Source organism: Tachysurus vachellii, chromosome 13, assembly GCF_030014155.1.
Source record: "Tachysurus vachellii isolate PV-2020 chromosome 13, HZAU_Pvac_v1, whole genome shotgun sequence".
Taxonomy (NCBI): domain Eukaryota; kingdom Metazoa; phylum Chordata; class Actinopteri; order Siluriformes; family Bagridae; genus Tachysurus; species Tachysurus vachellii.
The window spans coordinates 13,527,096-13,553,023 of NC_083472.1; the positions used below are offsets into that span (position 1 = coordinate 13,527,096).

Sequence of the window (25,928 nt, forward strand, 5' to 3'; positions counted from 1 at the left end):
ATATAGTGAAATATTAGTTGATATGCATTGCGTGAAAACAACACAACAAAAAATAAAAACCTCGACTACAACAGTGGAGATGCCAGTATCTAATAGACAAAAAGGCTGTTGCTGTTTGAATACGGCTTTCTGACAGGTTGGAAATGAAATACATGAAATACATGTTCCTTTGTCTCAGGGTAAAGCGCTGGCCCTTTAAGATGAGTCGCTTTAATCTAGGCGTGTTTCTTGCTCCCATTCACAATCCAGCTTTCCGTCTGGCGCAGAAAATTCCGCGAGTACAGATCAATCTGCGATTTATGATCTTTTTAGTACTATTTTTGCGAAAACTCAGATGTTCTTTGATCGTTTTTTAGGAGAGTGATCCACGCCCCAAGAACCACAGAACAAGCTTTGTGCTCCGCGTATGAATGTGTGTGGATTTTGGATCACGCCTGTTTACTGCGCTACCTAATGACATGACATGAATGTCAGTCGGTCAAGGTCCAGTCTCCAGCTGTGGCTACAGGGTCCGTTTTTATTAGCACAGCTTTTTTTTTTTTTTTTTTTTTACCTGAACCCATTCTCAACGAGATTCTTCTTTTTTTGTATGATTATATGATTTTAAAGCTTTGACTCCTGTAAGGTTTTGCGCTTTGGACAACTGGTATGGAAAATCTGCGTCTCTGGAAAAGGACTGTATTAGAATTCCACGAAATCATAGCACTATCCAGTAAGGATTCCTAGCTTTACACCGACTCATGTCTTACAACCCTAACAAGCATCTGTTCGGATGTCCACAAGCCTCCTGAACATGTGAATCCACGAACATTTTGGATTTGTCCGAAAAGCCTTGTTACTGAAAGTCTCTAATCTGTCTGCGTTGTTGTAGCTCGGCTTTGTTTTCTTTACAGTGATTTAGTCCTGTTCAGTACGCAGTGATTAGTGAGAAACACAAGGGATCTTAAAAAAAAATCAGCTCTGAAATAAATAAAAAAAAAAGTAGCAGAATGTCGGCGGTAATGATCCCGAAAAAGGTGACCCGTAAATGGGAAAAGCTGCCAGGAAAGAACACTTTCTGCTGCGATGGCCGAGTGATGATGGCAAGACAGAAGGGAGTGTTTTACCTCACACTCTTCCTCATCATCGGGACCTGCTCTCTATTCTTCGCATTTGAGTAAGACATTATTTGATTATTTGTTTATTTTTTTTTACTGCCTGTTGGAGGGTAACCATGTTGTGGCCTAATCTGAGTCAAATTACTGCATATGCTTTCCAGTAAGATCAACATCAAAGGCCTGGAATGTTGCTTCCTTTGTGCTTCCTACAACAGAGGAAACAAGTTCATTACCAACCTAAAGCCTTCTTAGAAATCTGGTGTATTGTGTAGCATCTATACGTTTTTCCCACCCAGATAGGAATGTTTTGTATGTGTGTATGAATGTATGCAGCATTCATTAGCTTTATCATTTGTGCATCTCTACTCCTGTATCAGACATAAAGGGTTGCAATATATTAGTAGACATCAAGTTGCTCTTGAGACCACAAATGTATCGATAATGCCTTTTTCCACCTACGGTACTATACTGATATTAGAACTCTGATCTGATACTCTTCTCCTAAAAATTCCACACAAGCTTCTGGTATCAAGTTATGTGAAACCTTAGATGCATGATGGTGGGGTGATTTAATACAAGTTGCCTCCTGTGTTTATGTGCAAGGCCGGTGTCAGTCAACGGAACACAATTTCATGGAATAAATGAGTCGGTGTTTATGGTTTGTAAAATTTTCCACAATGCTTATATACTTTGTGCAATGTTAGGTGCAATGTTTGGCCTCCAGATGACCTGGAAGTATGTTGAGTCCTAATAATGGCTTCCCCTTCTAGCATCATCACTCTTACTATTGTTCCTGTACAATACTCAGGTTTTATCGGATTGATAAAATTCAACACTTTGGCATATTAAATGATATAGCCAAGGACTTTCATGATGTTGTTTTGATTCTCAAGACAGTTCAATCCATCTTCCTCTAGAGAGACACAATTCGAGGCATGTTTAAGAAAAGAATCTTGCTAAGCTCAAATTAATCTGTATGTTTTCATGACAAGCTAAAAGAATGATAAAATGGGAATATCAAACCATTTATATTGATTTTTGATATTGTATCAAATCAATATCAAATATCAAACCGAATTTCAGCCATGCTTTAGTTTGGGTTTACTGATGGCCGGTGTATTGCGTCTGGTGTATTGTGAGGCATCTATTATTTTTTCTGGCCCAGATAGATATGTATGATTGTGTGTGAATTCATTAGCTTCATTATTTGTGTTTTTCTACTCCTGTAGCCGACATAAAAGGTTGTATTAATTGCATTGTATTAGTAGAAATCAGGTTGCTCTTGAGACCACAGATGCACTGGCAATGATGTTTTCTTGTACACAGTGTTTTACTTTACACAGTGTTCACACTGGAGTTGCTGTTAACTATGCTTCATGGGGAGAGATAATTTAGAAATTAAATATAACTTGTCACCCTCGATTATTCAGCTATTTGAGTGGTGGACTATTAGTAATGTCCAGAAGGAAAGAAAATATAAATAGAAAAAAAAAGTCAGCTTTTGGAATCTATGAAAAAGTCCAAGCACTTAAATGAATTGAAACCTTTATTTTTGTGAAATCAATATTTATGATTTTGGACTTGCAGGAGTTTATTCAGCCCAAAAGATTAGCAAGCGGTCTAATTTGAGTTTACCACTATTTTTATTTCTACAGATTGGATTATGTAGTATTGGTCTTCCAGTTAACAGAGAGGGAGACTTGAGAACTGAGAGTTGGTGGGTTGGAGAAGGTCCAAGAAGTGCTTGGTGGATACCAATACCAATCAACATTGCTCAGAAACACTGACAGTAGCCTAAGCCAGGAAGATATTTCAACAAAATTTTACCAACTGCTTAAATTATTTGATCTTAATGCAATAGAATCTTTAATACACGAAAAATGTCCAAGCTAAGAATTTAAAGCTAAGTGTCCCAGTGTGAATTTTGTCTATGTCTAATCCCGGCTTGGCCATTTCCCATCAGACTGGGTTATGTGCCTGGGATACTCCAGGCACATACTCCAGTGGGACAGATTGTAAAGCAAAGCACCAGTTATTCTCTCTGTCTCTGCTGTTCCTCTCAGACAGAAAACATAGTCAAAAATATGTGCACTTGTATATTCTGCAGGGCATTTCTGTGGCCAGTCACAGAGCATTTCTCAGACATGCTGCCTTTTCTCTCTGGCTGTTTTTTCCTTCTATCTTCTGTTATTTAATTTAGTTATTTGGTGCAGTGTTGTGTTTTGCAGTGAATAGAGTATGCCTGTGTGAAATCATTCTAGGCCTTCAGAGGTTATTATCTCTTCATAGCAGTGCATTTGTTTCATTTGTTGCCAGAGACATTTAGGATAAATACTTCCTTTTCCACCCATCAGTAAGACTCTTCTGGCCTAGTAATATACATTGATTTTTACAAAAGGCAGATTTTTTAATGATCTTTCTCTCCCTGAATATTAATATTTAGGTTATTATTTTTTCAATGGATTCCACTGATCAACAAGAGAATTAGAATATAATAAAAGTGTGATATAATAGAACAAAGCTGTGTTTCTTACTTTCACAAACCACATACACAGTTTTTATATATTTCCGGGTGGAATTTGGACATTAGTTTCTCCAGTTTATCAGATGATCATATCAGTTTCACCGCTTTGCTGGTTCTGTTGGTCACGTAACACTAAATGCTAAATGTGTGTTTGCTCTTTGCCCCCAAAGGCTATAATTGCAGTAGTTTTAAATATACACATGAAATATATACACTTAAATATATATATATACACACATGAAATATATGCACTTTTTTTTTATAGAAAAAGAATTAATTATAGAATGTGTTTGAAATCTTTACTGGGTGACAGAACAGATTTGTACTAACACACTGTACACCACATGCACCGTATATTTGCACAAAGGCAAGTGTATATGATTGACATGTTTGTACTGCATTGTACATTCATTACTCCAATTGTGCTATAAGAGGCCTCTTGTGAGAAGCGTGTGCACTTTTTGCACTTTCATGCTGGATTTGACTTGTTATGTAAAGCAATGTAAGCTTGACTGTGGCTAGCACATACCAAACACCTTCTTTGTTTACTCATCTGCAAAATGTTTGATTTTTTTTTTTTCACATAATTACGATGAATTTTTCCCTGGTTAGACTTCGACTCTTGTAAAGGATAAAAATATATTACTCTGTAAATGATTTAATTCCTGAAGAGCTAAAGTGTATATTGAGCATTAAGCATTAACATTAACATTAACATTAACTCCTGTAAAATCCCTTTTTATAGGAGTCTGGATCACAGACAGACTTTAATGTGAATATATTTTGTTAAATACAATACAAGGACTCGTGTGTTATTGTATTGTGAGGAACTCCTGCAGAAATTGTGTATTAATATAATCATATCAAGCTTGTCATGTTAGCTACTGAGTGTACTGAACAAATTTTAGTAAAGCTGCAAACATTTTGGTCAGTTGCTCTCACTAAATTAATGACACTGTGAAAAACATTTCACTCTGATTGAGAAGTCAGACTGTGACATTGCTATGTCTGTGGACTGGAATTATGTTAGATATGAACAGGAGGTGAAGTGCTAGCATGGTGTTGTAAGAGAACAGCATGGATTTCAAGTTGTTGATGTATGTTTTGGATGCAGTGGCCTGGAAAATGACCAGAATTTCCAATAAGTTGAGCTGAAAAGAGGGCATCAGGAAAAGGTCTGGGAGTAAACAGAGGCGAAAGAAAGAAGCTTGAAAACTGATTCAGAGCTTACTTTTTGTCTAAACTGCTCATTATTTGGTTGGGTAGCTTTTGGAGTCAATTGGAGTCAATTGGTAAATGTGCAATATGTGCTGTAAATCATGTAGATAGCTGCACATATTGCACATTTACCAATTGACTCCAATTGACTCCAAAAGCTACCCATCTCATTCCACTACAGTGTGTGTGTGTGTGTTTGGGAGTGGTGGGGTGACCTCAACCACATCTGATAAAGAGTTATCCATAATATATATATATACAAAATGCTCCACTTTAGTAAACATCTGCTACTTGGATTTCCAGTTGACGTGATTATGACTGGGATCTATATATTTCTTTTGTGTTTTTGAATCTGTGTATAACCAAAATGTTTGCTTTGCCATTTTAGCAATGTTTTTCTTATTAGTAGTAGCTGTCACCTGTCTCTTTACTTACCCCATATATGTGCCCTATGCATAAGAATCTTACTCACTCTTTGTGCGTCAAACAGCCACTTCCCTGCCCACCCTTCCTCTGCTCCCTAGTGCAACAGCGGATGCTTCACTAGAAGACTATTAGTAATGAAGGCTAAGTACCCCCACCCCACTGAACCACCCAGAGACTAGCCTGATAATGCAGTAGTATTGATTTCCTTCCTTTCCCCTCTCTCTCTCTCTCCCACTCTCTCTCTCTCTCTCTCTCTCTCTCTCTCTCTCTCTCTCTCTCTCTCTCTCTCTCTCTCTCTCTCTCTCTGTGTTTGTGTGTGTGCACCATCACACCACATGTGTATAAAGACATTTGTTTGTTTATGCACTAAGATTATGAAAGGAACGCAGGGAAACAAGGAACCTTAATTTATTTTTAGTAATAATAATAATAATAATAATAATAATAATAATCATATTTTGATTGAGCTCCTAGTAATGTCTTGTGTATGTATAAGCAGCGAAAGACCCTGATGCATTTGATATTTGAGTAGAAGAACAAAATTCTAATCAAATTGTCAATAGTTTTTTATTGATTCTGGAGCAGAGATCATATACACTGCAGTGTGATGATGCAGGAAGCTTAGATCTGTGATGGGAAGTAATGATGAAGCTGGTCTGAGATGCATAGTAGTCATCAGGAGGATGATGATATGGCAGAAAGCCTCACACACGCACATGCACACCCTGAGCTCACCCCACCATCATCCATTTCTTTGCATGCTGGCTTAAGAAAGTGGAATGTTTTGTTGACTGGATTTTTTTCTGCCTTCCAAATTCATTCCTGGTGATACAATCAACACCAGTCAAACAGACCATACCTGTCCCACTGGTTGAGTGCTGTAGATCGTTTCTGCTCATACACCACACTTGTCTATCCACTTTCACGGCAACGTATTGTAAAACTCTTTTCAACTTGTCTGTGTGGAAATGATGGCAATGAGATTGCTGTTCTCCCTCTCTTGCCCTGTTGCTGTGCTGAAACCCAGCAGAATTGATCTACTGGACCTGGCACTATATCAGAGAGCAGCCTGATAAAAGCAACCTGCCCAGCAACATAACGTTACAGCGAAGAAGTAGCTGCCAGTGCTATGACTGGATTGATGAAAAGTGCTGCAAAGGTTTATGGTGTAGCGTGACTCGAAGTGGTCAGCTTTCACATTATTTGTGCAGCTCCGACCGTGTGGATCTATATTAAATCTTAGCAGTTTGATGGCCACTCCCTCTGCATTTGAAGCCAATGTATTTATCACAGTATCTGAAAGAGTGCAAGGACAACCACAGTGATATACAACCCATGCATTAGTAGTGCAAGAGAGCTCCACATGCAGCTGAGTGGGAGGAGATTCAAGCTTCCACTATTAATAGCTCAATGCAGTGGATAGTCTGTAGTGTGCATGAGGAAGTAGTTTCAGTGCACTCAGGTTGCCCACAAAAATAATGGGATCTGCCCAGATACTTTTGTCTAAGACCTAGCCTTTACTATCCTACTATCCTACCATATACTATCCTACACTCCGACTCACTCTCAGCTGTTAAAAGATGACACCATCTTCCCTAATGTATAAGTGTAATACCACATCGAGCTGCTTGAAATCTGAACTGGTTTGACATTTGGATTTGTAGTTGCATGACGTATTAACAGTTCCTTACATTTTCAATGATACCAGGTAGGAAAAGTTCAATTCTCTAATTTTAGATACTTTCAGTTGTCTATTTAAATGACCTGAATGAATGTTTCGGTTTTTTCCGTTGATTTTGTCTGTTGACTTTGAAGACTTTGAAGATTCAAGGTTTTAAGCTCGAGGTTATGCAAAGTGGCCTGTTTATTTGTATGTATGTATATCGTCGCTGTCGGGCGGAATCCTTGTATCTCCAAAACCATTATTTTTCAGGAAATTAAAAAAACGTTGTATTTTTTTGAGTTATTAAACATTGTATCGTTAAAGTTGTTATTATACCTTATATTGCTATCATACTGTTGTGTACCAACATTAACACATTTCCCCAAAGTCATGTTTTATCGGAGATACAAGCTTTATGACTTGGGAGCAGGGAGATACGAGATTATGCTGTCATTGATCAGAATGGTACGGACACAGACGTCGCTGCTGCCAGCAGTGTTCAATAAAGTCTGCGGTCACGTTGAGCCTTCTATTACTTCGAGATAAAACTGTCATATATATAATATATAAACTGTTATTGTATAATTCATATAACTGAATCATGAATAACCAGTGTTTTGAAGACATTTACCTCAGAAGACGTGTTGATTCGTTGTGACTCTTAATCTTGAGGAAAAATATGCCGCGAAGCTCTCCCGCAGAGTGAAGAAGAGGTGGAGTTACGAGATTTCTCAGACAGTTGAATCCAATCGTGTCCAACAGTGACCGTGTCCAATCGAGTTAAGAGATTTGCGCTCAAGCTATTTTCAAGACTTTAGATTGGTTAATAACTTGTAAAAATAACAGACCCATGTGGGGACTGACCAATAGCATCGATATGTGAAAAAATATGAAATTGACAAAATTTGGACATACAAGTTTTCCCCCCGACAGCGACAATATATAAAATATAAATCCCTCCACTGTAACATGAGCAGGTTCTTGGTGAAATGCTGGTGGAAGGAAGGAAGATGGATGGATAGATGCATGGACGGACAGACAGACTATTCTTCCTGCTAATGAATCATGTTGCCTTCTTGAGCATCAGCAAATATTTGAAGACTTTGGCAGGAAGGAATTAGTGTTAAGTCTGTAATGAACTCCGACATTACCCTGACCTATTAGTTTTTATTTTGTTTCTATTCTTTGTAAAGCTGCTTTCCTGTCAGTTGTAAAAGCGCTATACAAAAAAATTGAATTGAATTGTTGTGTGTGAGTCCCTCAGTTACCCTCATTATGAAAAGATGGATCTCAATATCATATAGTCATTGTTGGAAAGGCCTCGGTTTTACAGAAGATGCTAGAGCATAAAATGTGCCGAACCTGGAAGATTTTCAGAAAAACAGCGGCGGTTTAACTGCTCATGTCAAAACATCTGGCTCATCACAAAACATTATTATTAAGAATCAAGCATATGTCAACGCTAAAATTGCGTTACTTGTATAAATTCAATTATCCTGTCTTGTGGAATATGAAAACATGTGTAGTGTGAAATAGCTATGTAATGTAAGGTGCCTGCAAACTTATGTGGAAAGATGGTACTGTATTTGCTTACAAAATACCACAAACTGTTATTTTCACAAATATCTGTAGACTGTATGAAAACCTATCAAAGTGGATTAAATAAAATTCAGCACTCCTGAAAGAGCTAAGGCTCATATGATATGTTGTTCTCATCTGAGTAAATGCAGGTGTTCTAGATAGGAACTGAAATGTAAGTTTATTTCCATGCATTACAAGCTGCTATACATCCACACTGCATCCAGGGTATTGTTTACATTGAATTTGAAAGGAAAACCGTGTGATTGATCCGGTCTATATATTTATGCAAGCAGAAGATTGTGTATGCATAATTTGTCAGTTCAGGCCACTTTCACTCCTCTTAACAGTTTGATGCACCCCTAAAGTACTCCTGGATACTCATTACTTTGTACTGTACTATTAAGAATTTTGTACTTTGCTCGTATTCTTTGGTTTAAGTGTAGGGGTGAATTTCTGGATTTTCTAAAAATCTTAAAATTTAGGCTTTTCACACTGAGCATAAAGTTTATACCCTGAGCATATCCCTGGGTTATTCTAGTTTTAATCACTACTGTTAACCTGGGTAGAGGAGCGTGTCACACTTGTAATTTAGAAGCAGGGTTAGCACTGTATATTACCTTACACTGTGTGAAACCCTGCTCCGCTTTTAGGGAAGTCTGGAAGTGCGTATTATAGCGAGGGGGTGACACCTGGAAAAATTTGTAGAAGTTGCATTTCAACAAACACTCGGTAAACTACACAACAGACATACAAAGTCCATGTCTTTAATTTCTCCACTGAGTCAAACACTAGACCAGCCATGAATTTAAATGCATGCTGTATTTACAATCACCCAGAGTTCACTTAGGCCTTTAGATTTCTTATGATCAAAATTATATAATGTATCTCTATATATTCAGGCCCTGGTATTGGTATTGAAGACTAATTGAAGGTTTTGTTTTGCTGTTTTTTGTAGTGAACAAAAAGCCTTGGCCTTAACGTTGTAGACGGAGCAACAGAACAATCGAATTAACTGGTTCAGTACATTACTGTTCATGTGTAATTTTAAATGTGTAAGATATATTTGTATAGCCCATTGATAATATTCTAAGGAGCTTTGGATTGTATATTAAAATAGCCATGAGTTTAAATAAGGCTTTCACAAAGCATTTTGGATACAAGGTGTGAATATGTTTTACCTGGAGCTGCATCTGAATCTGTGTTGTCAGGTTTACTGCAAACTGCTTTGGGAATGCTGGTAGCATTCTGTTTATTTTCTAGCAAATAGTTTTATGTGGTAGAGAAAATCCATGCAGTTTGTGCAATTTTACTTTCTATCTCATGAGAAATACAGCATACATTTCCTCTGTTTACGTTTGTGGAATTGTTGAGCCTTGAAGGCATCCTGTTGTGTATTCAGCATATCTGAGGTTATCTCTTGATTCTCCAGCATGTTTCAACATCAAATCTGTGTACAAAACATATTAACTGGAATCACGTGGGTGAAAGATATGAGAACAGTGTTTGTGTTTTGAAATGTGCAGGTGCCCGTACCTGGCTGTCCACCTTTCTGTGGCTATCCCGGTCTTCGGCGTGGTTCTCTTCCTTTTTGTCATGGCTATGCTGCTGAGGACGAGCTTCAGCGACCCAGGCGTGCTGCCCCGCGCCCTGCCCGAGGAAGCCAACTTCATTGAGATGGAGATTGGTGAGTGTCTTTTCAGGATTTCACAATTATCATATGGCATAGGGGAGGATGATGAGGTCAACAGTAGCATGTCTACAAGCCTCGGGGCATAAGCAGGACGGTTAGGATTTAGTCATCAGCCAGATTTAGTCAATCATGTTGCATTTAATACTGTCATCATTATTCTGAGTTTGCAGTCTGCCAGATTTTACATGTTTAATTTTAAAAACAGAAAATAAAATTTATGCTCAAATAGTAGAAGATTCTAGCTGTTTTGTGAGCATAGTTACGATGTTAGTTGCAATTTTTGTTTGTGATGCTTTATTCCAAACCAGCTTTTAGACAGCTTTAGAGAGGGCTGGACAGGATGGGTAGGACAGTCTGCTCCCAACACCACAGTATTACTGTAGCCAGACACTTTAAGGAGGCCTTCTTGGTTGAATTTATATATGCATTTACAAGCTTTTTTCCTCTTTAAATTTTGAATTATTTTTCTCATATGTATCTTCATCTTCCATTCATGGCTTTTCCTGTTAGGGGTTGCCACAGCGAATCATCAGTTTCCACCTAACGCTATCCTCGGCATCCTCGACTCTCGCAGGACGACTTGCATGTTTAAATTTGCCACGTTTTACGGCAGATGCCCTTCCTAATGCAACCCGCTCTATTCTTCCGGACCGGCACAGAAGTCACTGGCTTGCAACCCCTGTGGCTAGATTCTCTTTCTCATATGTATATTGTCCTTGAATTGGTATTAAACAGATATCAGTATCTCAGTCCCTGTAGGATTTGGGGAAGGTTTTTTGTGTGTGATAGTTGCGGTTTAAAAATACTTGATTTTGCAGTGACATTTTTCGAAATTTGCGATGCAACTTGAGTATTTCTTTTGTAGAGAACTAGTTAACTTGACAAACTACAAGCAGAGAATCCTTATTTTACACTCCTTCCAGTGAAGACAAACTGCATTCCATGAGAGCTGAACTCATATATGATGCATGTGTTAATTTCTGCGATTGCAATCCTGGAGGGTTGGAAAAGTGAATGAATATTCACACAACATACAACATACCCTGTAGCAACATAGAGTAGGTCATAAGACCAACCTTAACAGTTTTGTGCAAGTGATGTTGGTTGTGTATTTCATCCTAGATAGATAGATTGTTATACTGTTTCATTTATAAAAAAAATCACACACTTTAAAGTTTAGTATTTGGGTTGTTGTTGATATTGTCTGATTTATTATTTTTAACGTCATCTGATGTCGAATGATGTTGTATTCAGCATCCAGTCTGGTTTTATGTACGCTATATCACTAAATGTGTTCTCCAGTGTGGTCTGTAAAAATGCTGGCAGGAATTAGCAAAGTAACTATGGCTAATTGCCTCTTTTGCTTAGTGACAAGCTGCTAAGCAACGGTTTCTGCACACATTTTTAATCCTGATGTAATTTTATATACCTATAAGTGGTTTATTAGTGAGGACTTGGTGCACATTGCATACATTTGTGACCTTGTGATTAGAGCTGATGATCCACATGCACTGCTATACTGTACCTCGCCCTTCTCCACTACGGCTTTCTGCCGTCGAATCTTCTCCATCCTCCGTCCTCCCCTCCCCCACCCTGCCATTTCCTCATAGGCACAGAGGCTCTGACTGCTGAAGATGCACAAGCACGGCTCTCTCTTCGTCTCTCCTCCGTCCTCTCATCCTCTCGCCTCTCAGCACCATGAGGCAGAGTGGGTGTGACAAGGCAGAAGCACTTCACATGACAGAGCTGATAAATGAGTTCTCCTGCTAATGTTCACCTATATTTAGGAGCTGGTGCTATTACTATTGTAGTGAACTATCTGCACTAAACCTGGACTTTTAGGGAGCTGTTGTATATTATATAGTTCCTTGTAGGTTCTGGTCTTGTTGTTGTTTCCTGTACTTTTCTCTTGCGTATTTATGTGTTGATGGCATAAGTAGCCAGATTTTAGAGTGCTGCTGGGAAGTAGCACAGGAATTTATTACTATTAATTCTATACCCATTAATATGCTATTTCTAGGTGTACTGTTTTGTGTCTGTTTGCACAAACATTACAGATATATTGCTACTCAGATATAAATGCCTGGTTACTCCATTTAAAATAAACTGGACTTCAGTTGTTGTGCTGTAGTTAGTGACATCCAAAAATTTGAAAACCAAGGGTTTTTTTGTGTTTTGACATCCTGATATAAAAAAAATACTGCATGACGTCTTCTGACACATGAGAACAGGATACTAAAGCATGGTCATGACTTGGAGAATGAGATAATTACGCTTTGTCCTCAACTTAGTAACCCAAGCGAACAAAATAAATAGGGGTGGCTATTTATTAATAAATCATTTTATCATCATTGTGCCCTCAGAGAGGTTTGCGTGTGTATAATGAGTATTATGGTAGCCACCAGGCACTGGGATGGAAAAGATGTCACTTGTTTGGTTTAGTTATGTTCTAAAAGGTGGAAAAGTTCACAGGCACAGTTTCTTATTTATTACTGTACATAACAGTTTTCTATAATTTTCTAGAACCTGATAGATTTTTAATTTATTATGGTTTATTATATTATATACATGCTTCCAATGAGGTTTTGTTCTCCCTGTTAAGAATGAAGCAATATCACATTTTACACTGGTACAAGTCTGTGCACTCAAATGATTAACGATAGCTGTCTCAATCAGCTCTCTGGCTCCCGATATTGTGAATCAGAATACTGTGTACACGAGTTAAGGAAACCGGTTCAGTACACACAGGGACACAATGACACAAATTTTGCAGACATTATAATTTCCTCATCAGTCGCTGTAAAAACCCCAAACGTATAAAATATGTCCTATAAAACTTTTAGCTAAATCACATGTGCTTCTTTCATGGAGCTTGAAGCAGGATAGTATACTAGCTAATGCTTGAAACTCAAATAAACCATTTCTAGAACGTCAAGCGTTCGTCTGACTTTTCCAGTAAGTCATTTCCAGTAAGGGAACATAGTGTGCATTGATGCTCCCTGGTTTTTGTGGTGCATTGTGGGATTTTTTAGGTAGCAAACGTTTCAGTGTGCTGGAAGGATTTTGTGATTGAGACTAAAACAGTCATTAAATTGGCCATAACCCCTGAAAGGATTTAATGACTTGGGACTTTGGAAGTTGATTGCTGCTTTAAAACTCAACGTGTTAATCTGACTTTTTTAAAAATCCGTATTATCGAGGTTACAACTTACTGTGTAACCCTAGTGAAATTGAAAACCTTTAAAAACTGATGTGCTGTAGATTTTCTGGGCTATAGGCATGTTGATCTAAAGACAGCTATATTGTTTTCTCCCTTCAACATGTTCTTAGGTTTCCTGCAATGACAGAAAACCAGTAATCAAAATAGTTCTGTCCCTTTTACACAAATGACTCTGCCGAATCTACAGTACTGTGAAGGCACCAAATAATGTTTATGTGTGTAACGAAATAACCAGTGATTTATTGCACTATTAATTGCTTTTGTAAAATTTGCGGTCTCTGAATAATGCATTTTATTCTCAAGCACAAAGTGTTGTTTTTACTCTACTCATACTCTTTAGCAAAAAAAAAAGAGAAAAAACTCTATGATTTGTGTGTAAATTATTAACTTTAAATGTCTGTGTAGTTGTTTCTTATTCTGTATCAGGGCAGCACATCATTCCTGCTTGTAAATGGAACTGATGCCACATTTAAATTTCTTCTTGTTTTACAGAGGCAGCCAATGGAAGCGTCCCGGCTGGACAGCGCCCTCCTCCTCGCATCAGGAACGTGCAGATCAACAACCAGATTGTCAAGCTGAAATACTGCTACACCTGCAAGATCTTCCGTCCTCCACGTGCTTCCCACTGTAGCATCTGTGACAACTGTGTGGGTGAGTTTTGTGTGTGTGTGTGTGTGTGTGTGTGTGTGTGTGTGTGCGTGCGTACATGTGTGCACGTTCTTTGTGTGTGTGTGTGTGTGTGTGTGTGTGTGTGCTTGATATACTGACCCTCCCTTGGGCCAGTTTCAGGCATCTGCCTATGATGTGCAACCATTTAAACTTTTTAGCACTCAAGAAGTCCTGCTGAATGACAAGTGAAAAATTTGACCATTTTACTAGAATATAAAACGTCTTCACTCTCACTCTCTCACTCATTTTCTACCGCTTATCCGAACTAACTCGGGTCACAGGGAGCCTGTGCCTATCTCAGGCGTCATCGGGCTTCAATGCAGGATACACCCTGGACGGAGTGCCAACCCATCGCAGGGCACACACACACACTCTCATTCTCTCACGCAATCACACACTACGGACAATTTTACCCGGAGGAAACCCCCAAGGCACGGGGAGAACATGCAAACTCCACACACACAAGGTGGAGGCGGGAATCGAACCCCAAACCCTGGAGGTGTGAGGCGAACGTGCTAATCACTAAGCCACCGTGCCCCCCCTGTTTGTTTTCAGTTCATCAAAAATTTCTAGCACACTGGATTTGTTTTCTTGGTACCGTGTCATTTCTGCAAAGAACTTTGCTTAGATGCAAGATATGTAAATGAAATTCAGTTTGGATTTGGATTTAATTAGAGGTTGACTAATAAAAGACTCAAGAGAAGCTTAATATGGCTGATTTGTTGTGTAGTTCTGTTTTTACTACATCTGTGATTAGTGTGTGTGTCTGAAGGCAGTATAAAGGAAATAAAACAAAGTTATTAAATGTTTGTACTTTCTTGGTAGGTTTTTTTTGTAAAGTCAGTTGACACACAGCAGACGCTCAAGCAGTTCAGTTCAGCTTTAAACACATCTCATATCTTCACTTGCAGGTGTAAAATGAAGTGTAAAATCTCTTGCTGTCACAGAAATCTCTATACAATATAAATGTTGTTTAAAAGCATATTCAGAGTGACATGACAGCAGTATATCTGTAGTTGTATAGCAGTGAGTTTGATTGGAAAAAACTTTCTCATATATTTCAGCAAGAAAAAAAAAAAAGCTTTTTTCACTCTTCTCTCCAGAAAAAAAAAAACAGAACAGTGTAGATGCAACACTGCAGGTAGTTCAAGGTCAAGGCAATACGGCAGTATACAAAAACTAGAACAGCTTTAAAATTATTTTAACAACAATAAATACCTAAAAGTAAATGGACACTTGATCATCACAGTAGGCAGTGGAGGTTCAAGTGGTTAAGGCTCTGAGTTGTTGCTTGGAGGATCAGGGTTCAAGCCCCAGCACTGCCAAGCTGCAACTGTTGGGCTTTGAGCAAGGCCCTTAACCCTCCCCAGGGGCTATATCATGGCTCACCATGTGCCCTGACCCCAACATCCAAAGTTGGGATATGTGAAGAAAAGAATTTCACTGTTTTGTAATGTATAGGTGAAAAAATCAATTCTTCTCTTCTCTCAAACTCTTGATGTATTTGTATGCTGTAGTGTTATGATTTCCCTACACTGATTAGAAAAGTTCAACACCTGTCTCATCAAGACAGTGCCCTTGTACACTAAGTGGAGTCCATTTGCCCTGATCTCATCCCTACACAACACCTTTGTGATGAATTGGAGTGCTGACTGTCTGCCTGACCTCACTAATGCTCTTGTGGCTGAACAGGTAAAATCCTCAAAGCTACACTGCAAAATCTAGTAGAAAGCTTGTAAGTAGCCTTCATTTTAACAGCAAAGGAGACTAAATCAGTGTTAATGAAATCAGCACATGGGGTGCTGATCAGGTGTACATACTTTTGGCCATATAGTGTATGTGTTACAGTATAGACAGGCATATATTGACACACTCCTGTCCTGATTGTTTAATAACATATTGCACAATCTTGATTGAGTGGGTTTTAATATTCTATTATTACAGCCTTGTGTGTGTGTGTGTGTGTGTGTGTGTGTGTGTGTGCGCATGTGTGTGTGTGTGTGTGTAAACCAGCAGCTTGAAAGCGATGGGGTAGAAGCTGTCCCTCAGTCTGGTTGAGCGTGACTGAGTAGTCCGTTACCTCCTACAAGACGACAGCAGAGTAAACAGGAAGAAACTGCAGTGCATAAGACTGATGCTATGAATCTGCTTGAGCATCTGTTATTGTAAATGTAGTTGATGTGGCAGACAGAGATGACTCAGTAGCATGCAGGGCTTTCGTGACAAAAGTTATAGCATGAAGTAGCATGTGTCATATATATGTGTCGTTATGGATGTGTCATATTTGTTTGTTCTTAAGATATATTCGTTTTGTCAGTCTGTTGGTCTACAGTCAAGAGTCTAGAGTGTTTGATGTCTGGAATGTTTAACATGGTGCCACTTCTAATGGACTCGAGTGTTATATACATACAAGTACTGTATACATACCAGGAGAAATACATGAAGGCTTTTTTCCCCTTTGCACAGTCATTGTGAACACAGGGCCATCTGTCTGGGCTACATGCACCTGCAGTACTGTCTGACTGACACACACACACACACACACACACACACAGCCATCTTCTCTCGATGGTGCCCAGAGGCAAGCTTTGATGATGAGAATGTAGATCAGAAATGTCCAAAGCTATTTATCTGAAGTGCTTTATTTCTTTTTCAGGACTTTAGGGAATTTTTTTTTCAAAACATTTTTTCAGGTTACAGTAAGTGCTTCCTGCATGGATGATCTTGTAAAACAGATTGTTTGCTTCTGTAAACTTTTCAAGCTGTGCTTCTATTTAACATTAGCAGGATTGTGTCTCCACAAAGAAAGTGAGCTTTAATTGTCTCCAGAGAAACCGTTTGCTTCCAGTAAAACTGAAGATGCACTGATCCCTTTTTACTATCTGTGATTTAATACTGATGTAGTATGAGTTTGGAGTATAGGCGGATACCTGATATACAGTATACCATACTGACTTTTCCACTTCATATGAAGTTTTTTTTAGAACGTATTGCTGTGACGGTGAAGATGCCTGGATTGTCTTTATTCTGTTTCAGCTAATGACTTTGGAATGAAAATTTTCAATCATGAAAAAAAAAAAAAAATGAAAAGAATACAAAACCTGAGTAAGCAAAAATACTCTTGGACTACTGTTTATATATGTTTATTATTTAATTTAATTCAATTTTATTCAGTTTATCTGTATAGCGCTTTTAACAATTTACATTGTCTCAAAGCAGCTTTACATACGTAAACAGAATAACAAGTTTATAATTAGGTTACTATATATCTCTAACATCTATCCCTTGAGAGGAAACCTTGAGAGGAATCAGACTCAAAAGGGAACCCATCTTCGTTTGGGTGATAATGTACAGTAGATGATGTCAATGTAAATATTGTCCTTTCTACAGCAACTTATAGTTGAGTGGAATTAAGCAACCAAGAGCTCCTGAGGAACTAATGGCTCAGCTTCATTTCCGAGTTGACCACAGATCCAACACTTATTCCTTCCTGCTGAAGTCTCAAATAATTGCTGATGAAGTCCACTGACGCAACAGTGATTCAAAGACGGCATCACATTATTATTTTTACAATCTGTTCATTTTCCTATTGTATTCCCTGAATATTTATCTACCTCCTGATTTACTCACACAGCCTTTCTGAATCTCTTCACCAAATTTCCTTACCAGAATAAATTAATGCTCAAATCAATGTGAACATGATTTAAGATGACACACAAATATCGTCAGACTGAGTCATGAAGTTTTATTTTTTCAGAAATACTCTCAAGGCAATACATTACAGTTCACTTGTAAGAGTGTCAAAAAACGCATTTCTGTTGTTGTTGTAATAGTACTATTTGATAAAATGATTGTTATTTGTATCCAAGACTGAATTATCTCTCTCTGTTTGTCTTCCAGATCGCTTTGATCATCACTGCCCATGGGTTGGAAACTGTGTGGGGAAGAGGAATTACCGCTACTTCTACCTGTTTACACTCTCTCTCTCCCTCCTTACCATCTACATCTTCGCTTTCGACATTGTTCATGTCGTACTACGTGAGTGTCAAAATCCAAGGGGATCCTCACGTTACCTCAGAAAGTTAATACGTCAGAAAGAAAAGTCTGTGTTGAATAGAAAAGGAGAGAAATGCACTGGTGATGCTTCCGTTTGAAAGCTTCAGGCTGTTGATTTGTTTACATATGAAAGAAGGAGAATCTTTTTTAAGGCTATGCTGCAGTGAGCTACAGTTAATGGCTGGCTGACATGACCTGCCTTTCATCTTCCTTTCCATCAGATTACCTCCACTGAAAGACAGGCGCGTGCAGACAGGATGAGGTTGGGAGGGAGGGAGGGAGGGATGGAAGAAGTGAGGAAAGAGAGCTCAGTTCAGGGCCAAGAAGCAGTAAGAGATTTCCACAGTGTGCTTTAGTCAGCTAATTGGCCCAAAGCTTGCAATTACATTTTATGGACAGAACGCAGCGTGACATCAAGCCTAATTTTAAAGAACGAATTTAGAAATCTAGAAAGGATACACATAATCAGGCAGCAAAAATCGAGATGTCACAGTTTACTAATAAATAATATGTATTTATGTTCATGTTTTCCACAGGATCAGTGGACTCGGGATTTGTGAACACTCTTAAGGAAACCCCTGGCACATATCCTTTCACCACCTTCATGTGCATTAAAAAAACTCTTACTTAAACTCTCAGTACTGCTATAAATATTATGAAACATTGCAACAATAAACTAAAGGACACGCTTATTTAAGGTTCACACCATCTTGAATAATTTTCTTCTCTTTGATCATCAGCAGATTTATTACTATGTGGTGCACATATTTATACCTGAGCGTCAGCACTTTTGGAGCTCCATAAAAGCTTTTACACATCTAGCATGTGTCTCAGATATTAAGCCTAATCGTGTTCAGAGTTCAGTGGGGATTTTTCTGTCCAGAGAGTAAAAATGGAAAATTTCCAGATAAGGTATTTATTTCTAGCTGTTTGCCGTGCAGTGATAAGAGTGACCTGCAGAGTAACCGGTAAACAGCATATGATACAGTGTGTATGAGTCATAAGCAGACAAATTAGCCCATGCACAGCAGCCTAGGAAGTAATTTATTTTGGTCTTCCTGTGTCTCATTTCCTTAACCGACTTGTCTACTGTGGTGGAGGTGCTGGTGTGCTTCTTCACACTGTGGTCTGTTGTAGGACTGACGGGCTTCCATACATACCTGATCTCGCTCAACCAGACAACCAATGAAGATGTGAGTGGCAACTATTGAAAGTGCATGAACTTTTTTTTTTTTGTGTGTGACTTCCTGCTTCCTGTCATGTGACTGGAAAGATACAGTGGTGTGTTGATTTGTGGCAGACTTTGAGGTTTTGAAGCTCTCATCTTCACCTGACACAGTGAGGAATGCACTTTCCTTATGTGCTCACGCCTTTAGCAAAGGATCAATGTAGTGTTTATGCTTTGCTACAATCTTTTGATAACGTAATGTTTTTTTTTTCAGCTTTTGTAATTGTTCTGAATAAGACATGGAGGGAGATGTGTAAAAGAAAGCAAGAGATAGAAAGAGACAAAATCCTTGTCAGTAGGGGCCATTTGTGCCTGATGCATTGGCTCAAGTCGCGCTTTTATTTACGTCGATTTGATCTTGCTAATAATAGGCACATCAATACAGACTGGCCATGGAGCAGATGACTCACAAGCACAAGCAACAAGCACATTGGAAGCAGAGGGCACCTTCAAACCTGAGCCTGAGCATAAATCTCACAGGCCAACTCCTATTCCTGTTACTCCTCATCAGTGACAGGCAATTGGAGTTTTTAGCCTTTTTGATTCCTGTTCCTAATTTAACCAACACTTTACAGAAAATAGAAGTCAAAGTTCCATCCTGTTAGCAAACCTTTGGCTTCATTCATAATTTCTATCCAAAGAAAAAGCACACTCGTTTGCTTCTGAAAGCAGCTTCTGTCAGCCCTTGAGATTGTACATTTGTTCAATTCTTAATTACATCGACCATGTATGTGGGGAATATTTGATTACCACAGAGTAATTTGACTGATTTAAATCCTTATCCTTGTGCTATATTGATTTTCCCTGCAAATGATTACCACCTTATCACAAAATCATGCTAAACAAATGAACTGGAAAGGGCATTCATCGGAACCAATCATGCAGAGCCTAAAATAAAACAAACACTTCCCCTGTATAGCAAGTAAATTCAGTGGAATACAGTAATATTATCAGCTGTCCAGTCGGTGCTGCTTGTTGGCAGTGGCAACTACAAAAATTCAGTTAGATTGTGGACTTTGGGAGAGAGAGAGAGAGAGGGGAAGAAGAAGAGGCAATGCTTCTAGATGCATCAAATTATTTAATATGTTTAATAATTTACTTCCGATGATATCATGTTAATATAAAATTAACTAAATTATCTATTATTCTGTAATCTATTATCTGATTTACAATTATATCTCACAAGCCTATTTCCCCCCTTACTTAAAAAAAGAATGGAAAGCCCCATCAACTCATTTAGAATGAAAGCTCAGTGGCAGGTAATAAATTCCACAGATGCATGTTTTTAAATTTGGAATTACACATAAGGTGAGTTCACAGTTATACTCATAAGGTGAGATACAATCATTTCAATACAGAAGAATGACGTGTTTCATCAGGGATTTCTCCCATATTCTGCCTACACACTGTTCACACTGTCTGCTTAATGGTACTGAAATATTACACCCAGAACATCCAGACAGCATGACAGCCGGTACCCCATTCTGCCAGGCACATTAACAGCTGTCACCCGTTACAGCTTCCACCTCCATTTTCCTCACACACACACACACACACACACACACACACACACACACACACACACACACACACAGAGAGTGTATAAAAATGTTGCATTTTGCAATTTACAAGATGTTCCTAAATATCATATTTACATTTCTATTGCCATAACATCTTGTTTCACAACATCTTGCACAAATGCCTTATATTAGATTATGTAGATTAGGTCCATGATACCTTTCTAATGTTTTCTTTTAGAGCGTTGTCATCTTTTAATTTGTTCTCAGCCCTCAAGAGAACAAATAAAGAAAACGTAAGCTTATGACAAATATAAGCTTGTGCCTATTTCAAATTTCTTGACTCTATTTCTAGTACAGAGAAACATCAGAATTATTATGATACACATCAGTATGCTGCAGATGTAGTAGATAGTTATGTTGAAATGAATGCCAAGATCCATTTTTGAATAAGATGCAAAATGTTCCCACTCCTGTATAGTTCAGTAGATTTGACAGTAGGTTCTGAGCTTGTGTAAGTAGTTATAGTTGGGGATGGGGTTGGATTGGAGATGGCTTGTTTTTTTGTTTTGTTTTTTAACCGGCATTTCTGAAAGTAAAGGGTTTGTTTCTGTGTGGTGCAGATAAAAGGTTCATGGTCAGGGAAAAACCGTATCCAGAATCCATACAGTCACAAGAACATCATCAAGAACTGCTGTGAGGTGCTCTGTGGTCCCGCTTACCCAAGGTATGAACTTTACTGACTAGGTTTATAGTAATGTAGAAAAAGTTTAAATATGTTTGGAGTCTATGAGTGTGTTTGAATTATTTAACTTGCGTCCTGGTATGCACACACTCTCTCACACTGTCTTTTCAGTGTTCTGGACAGAAGAGGGGTGATGCTTGAAGAACCTTCGGTCTCCACTCCTTCTGGTGCTTCTGATGCTACTGCCAACACAAACACTACTGTTCCACCCAACTCAGTAAGTGTGTGTGGTAGAGAGTGGGTGTGTGTGTTCAGAGCATAAATAACTCTGCTGAATTTCATGTATTTGCATTGCTTTGTGTAAAACCTACACCGGAAATTTCTGAAGATTGTTGAGATCTAAATGGTGTGTGGGTGTTTTTTTTTTTCTCTGCATACTGGGATTCATTGTTTTGGGGGTTTTGGTGCTCAGGGAGGCAGAAAATGTATTCCAGTGACCTTTTACAGTTTACAGTATCCTTTTAGCTCAAACCAAACCCTGCCATTTATTTTTGGCACAGTGCACACAGCTGAACTTAAGAAATGAAAAGCATTAGTGCTTTCTCTCTCAGCTTACATTCAGGTTGGATTAGACTAGCTTAATGTGGTGTTGATTTCTAATGCATTCTGTCATTTGTCTGAGTATAAGTGCAGAAAGGCAAAGCACCTGGGGCATCTGCAGGGATAAAACTAGAGACTAGAGACTTCACAACAGAATGTAATAGATGTAATTAAGAATTACAAAAGACAGTCGACGCAATGTGAAATACTAGTCCTGTCCTTAATGTGCCTTTAGACCTTGGGGAAAGAATAGAGACACAGGAATGATTCCTCATTACACTTCTGAGGAATCAGGACACTGAAGTGTAGCGAGGTGTTGTATAACAGAAATTGGAAGGACACACCAGACCTCAAGAAGCTGACATACTGACATACAGGTGTTGCTGTAGAGGTTCATAGATAATGTGGTGCAAAATTATTTGCTGCCTAGAATGTCAGGGAATAGTTTTGAATTCGACTCAGTGGACCAGTGAAGTGACCTAGCATTAATGCTTAATGCTCTGCATAGGCATGCTCATGCAAATATAATGATTATGAGACAAATTACTGATACAAATTCTTTCAGCACTAACTGTACTATTTCTTCCTTGGTAGAAAACCACAGCTCCTCTGATTCCCAATGAACACACTCCTGATGATGCCAAGCCCAGCATCGCCACTGCCCAAAAAACCACCGCCAGCAACCCAAAAGAGGAGAAACCATCCAGCCCAAGAGACTTGTCCCCTAAAATCCCTGCCCCCATTGTTGTGAAAGAGTCAGCCCACTAGATCTCTGCTACAACTCTGTGAATGGCGTTTCATTAAGGAAGATGCATATTTGAACAATCCAAAGGGCCACTCGCTCTGAGAAAGACTCTGATCATCAGAGCAGCATCTATTCCTCACTGTCCATGTTCAGGTGAAGGTCATATCAAGCTTGGCTGCCTTACTCATGAAGGCATCTGGTGGTAACACTCTCACTCTGTCTGTGAAACGCTGCATGGCAAAAACACACAAAAAGACAAAATATCAAAACATCGTCTACTTGCAAAGCTTTTCTTCCAGGAGCATTTCTTGATGGCTGTTCGTCATTAATTAACCTTCCATATGATCTGATGCATAACACCTGTAGATCTTTGTGCAGTGGTTAGTGAAACAGGTCCTATGCAACAAAAACATACAGAGGATTTTTTTAAAAAAAAAGAGAGACCAGCCACAACTAAACATTCAAACAGGTGAATTTATGTCCAACAGTAAAGTGGGATCAACTGGACACCATTTTCAAATACCCATGATGTTCATTTACATTATTCTATCTATGTCAGTGACACAAACTGTCTTTTGATTTCTTATTAAATATTATTCACCAAAGTGTGGCGCTCAGAAAGAGAACTCTTGTCGACACGAACAGTGTACAAAAACGTTGCAGCTCAGTCTGCGATGAAGGACACCGTTAGACACTTTCTGTATGTGAGGTGTGTATAAATTTCAGCACATACATGTCGGCCTGTTGTTGACAGACGCTCATAACAGTGCCTTATCTGAAAGCTGCACTATCTCAGACAACATGAGGCCATTTGCAGAGGATCCTTCAAATTCCATTTCAATATACAACCCAAACAGCATACAACGAGTATTAAAGTGATCTCTTTTAAAATAGAACACTAATGAAAAGTTGACCTGCAAAAATATGAAAAATATCAACAAATCAAGCCATGATGTAAATGTACAATGTTTAAAAATATTAAGAGTTTGTGGATTTAAGAAGGGAAAGAATGTCCATGAATGCACATTATGGTGATTGTCCTCCCACTTATGACAACAAGGGAGACGAGTGACCCCGGGCCAGACCTTCCTCCCTGGTCGTCGCCGCCTTCGTCATCACCACCATCACCATCCTCCTCTTCTCTTCCTTCACTTGCAGCCATGAGTTGGCAACCTTTTTTTGGGTTGAGCAGGATATTCAACTCAAAGTAAATTGAATTTATTTCTCACAATCTATTTCCAGCATCTGTTAGGTTCACACTGAGAAACAGTATAGATCAACGAGGCTTAGAAGAAGAAAAAGAAGAGGAAGTGTTTACAATGGCAGACAAAGGGAAGTGAAATAAATGGATATAATATGCAAGATTATTTTGCCGGTCAACATATTTAAATCATGCTATTCTGTGATCTGTGCAAGTGTCTTTCCTTTTGACACGTTTTATTTGTATGTAGGGTAGAATAGACACCATTGTGTATGCTTCAGCTAATGTCTAGTGGAAGAATGTTGAATGAGTACAAGTACCATTTACTACATTCACAGTATCTTCAACTGTGTGCAATATGTTTTGCTAGTTAGAGCATTTTCTTTGTCGTTTGTGGGTTTGGGAGGGGAGGTGGGAGGGTTAATGTATAATTACACTTGAAATTTTGCTGACCACTATAACAAGACAACTTTGTGTTGAATGAATGAATGCGAAGAAGGGAGCGTGCAGTATTTCTGTTTCCTGTGGTAGGGCTTGGAGTTAAACTATAAATGGATGACTAAAGCATGAGCTCTTTTTAGAGATGTCAAGTCAATCATGGAAAAGCCTTTTTTTCTTTCAAAATTAAAGCAGCCATTTGAATGTTAATGCCTGGTTTCAAGAACACTACGTTTCATATAACTTAATTATTATTATTTTTTTTTTATGAAAACATTGTGTAGAACCTTGTACTTTGAAGTTTCAATTAGCAACAGATGCAAGGGGATTTAGTTATACATTAGTGGAGGCCTTTGACTCTTAATAACAATGCTGCACCTACTTAAATGTGTAATATCTCTGTTAGCAAACTCTGTGCTAATAGAGGCAAGTGCACCATGTTCAGATTGGGCTTTAAGATGATCTAGTTCACTTCTTATTGATTTGCTGTACAGAGTAAAAAGATCAGTTTCTTCTTACCAAATCAGCATGTTCTGGTGAGTATGTTGTTGTTGTATGAAGGGTTAATTTGATAGATGATTGCACTGCACTGCTGTCTGTGGAAGGTCTGCTTGTTTAATGATCAGGCCCACTGTGCTGATTTTGAGGTACAGCTGAAGTGATTGATCATGTGAGATATCTTAATCTACAATCAGTCCTAATGCCAAGTCATTGTAGAAGTTAATGTGTATTGAATATTAGCAACAATTAAGGTTTGCTCGATATATATGTTTACAGTGTATAGTCTATACACTATAATGTATTGCAAGATAATTATGTTTCTGTTCATTTCTTTTTGTATAAACACTGTGATTATCTCATACTTTTCTTTTTACATGCTGGATTGGTGTGTGTATGTATGGTCATTAAATTATACTATATCTTAATATATTATACTTGTCCATGTATCATAACTCCTGGGTATTAATAAATACGCTCAGCTAGGTACACATAGCTTGTACATTTATAACCCAACAATACAGATGTGCTTTGTAGTACACAGTGTTTCTTATCCCCATTTACCTGATCCATCATTGTAAAAAGACATGATGTTTCATTCTCATTTATGCAGACCAAATATGAATTATTATAATTCAACCTGAAGTTTCCCTCCTGCAGTGGGAAACAGCACAAAAAAAACTACTATCAAAATATTTATGGGCACGTGTGTGTGTGTGTATGTGTATGTGTGTGTGAGACAATAAAACTGTTGAACTACTACTATACTACAAAATACTACTACAAAGGAAGAACCACATCCACCAGGAGTAAATGATGCTCAGGTAATAACTCTTTGTTTGTATCCAAAAAAACTACAGCATCTCTCTGTG

The 25,928-nt window shown here is 38.4% G+C and overlaps 1 protein-coding gene across 1 annotated transcript; it reads left to right on the top strand.

The window, feature by feature from the left end:
* Positions 1-227: 227 nt before the first annotated feature.
* On the top strand, positions 228-25,488 carry zdhhc9 (zinc finger DHHC-type palmitoyltransferase 9). Its single transcript, XM_060886022.1, has 9 exons — positions 228-1,156; positions 10,033-10,193; positions 13,912-14,070; positions 17,989-18,126; positions 18,681-18,727; positions 19,233-19,337; positions 21,513-21,616; positions 21,746-21,851; positions 22,769-25,488. The coding sequence occupies exons 1-9, from the start codon at positions 990-992 to the stop codon at positions 22,940-22,942; spliced, it is 1,161 nt and encodes a 386-aa protein (XP_060742005.1). The 5' UTR covers positions 228-989; the 3' UTR covers positions 22,943-25,488.
* Positions 25,489-25,928: the final 440 nt, after the last annotated feature.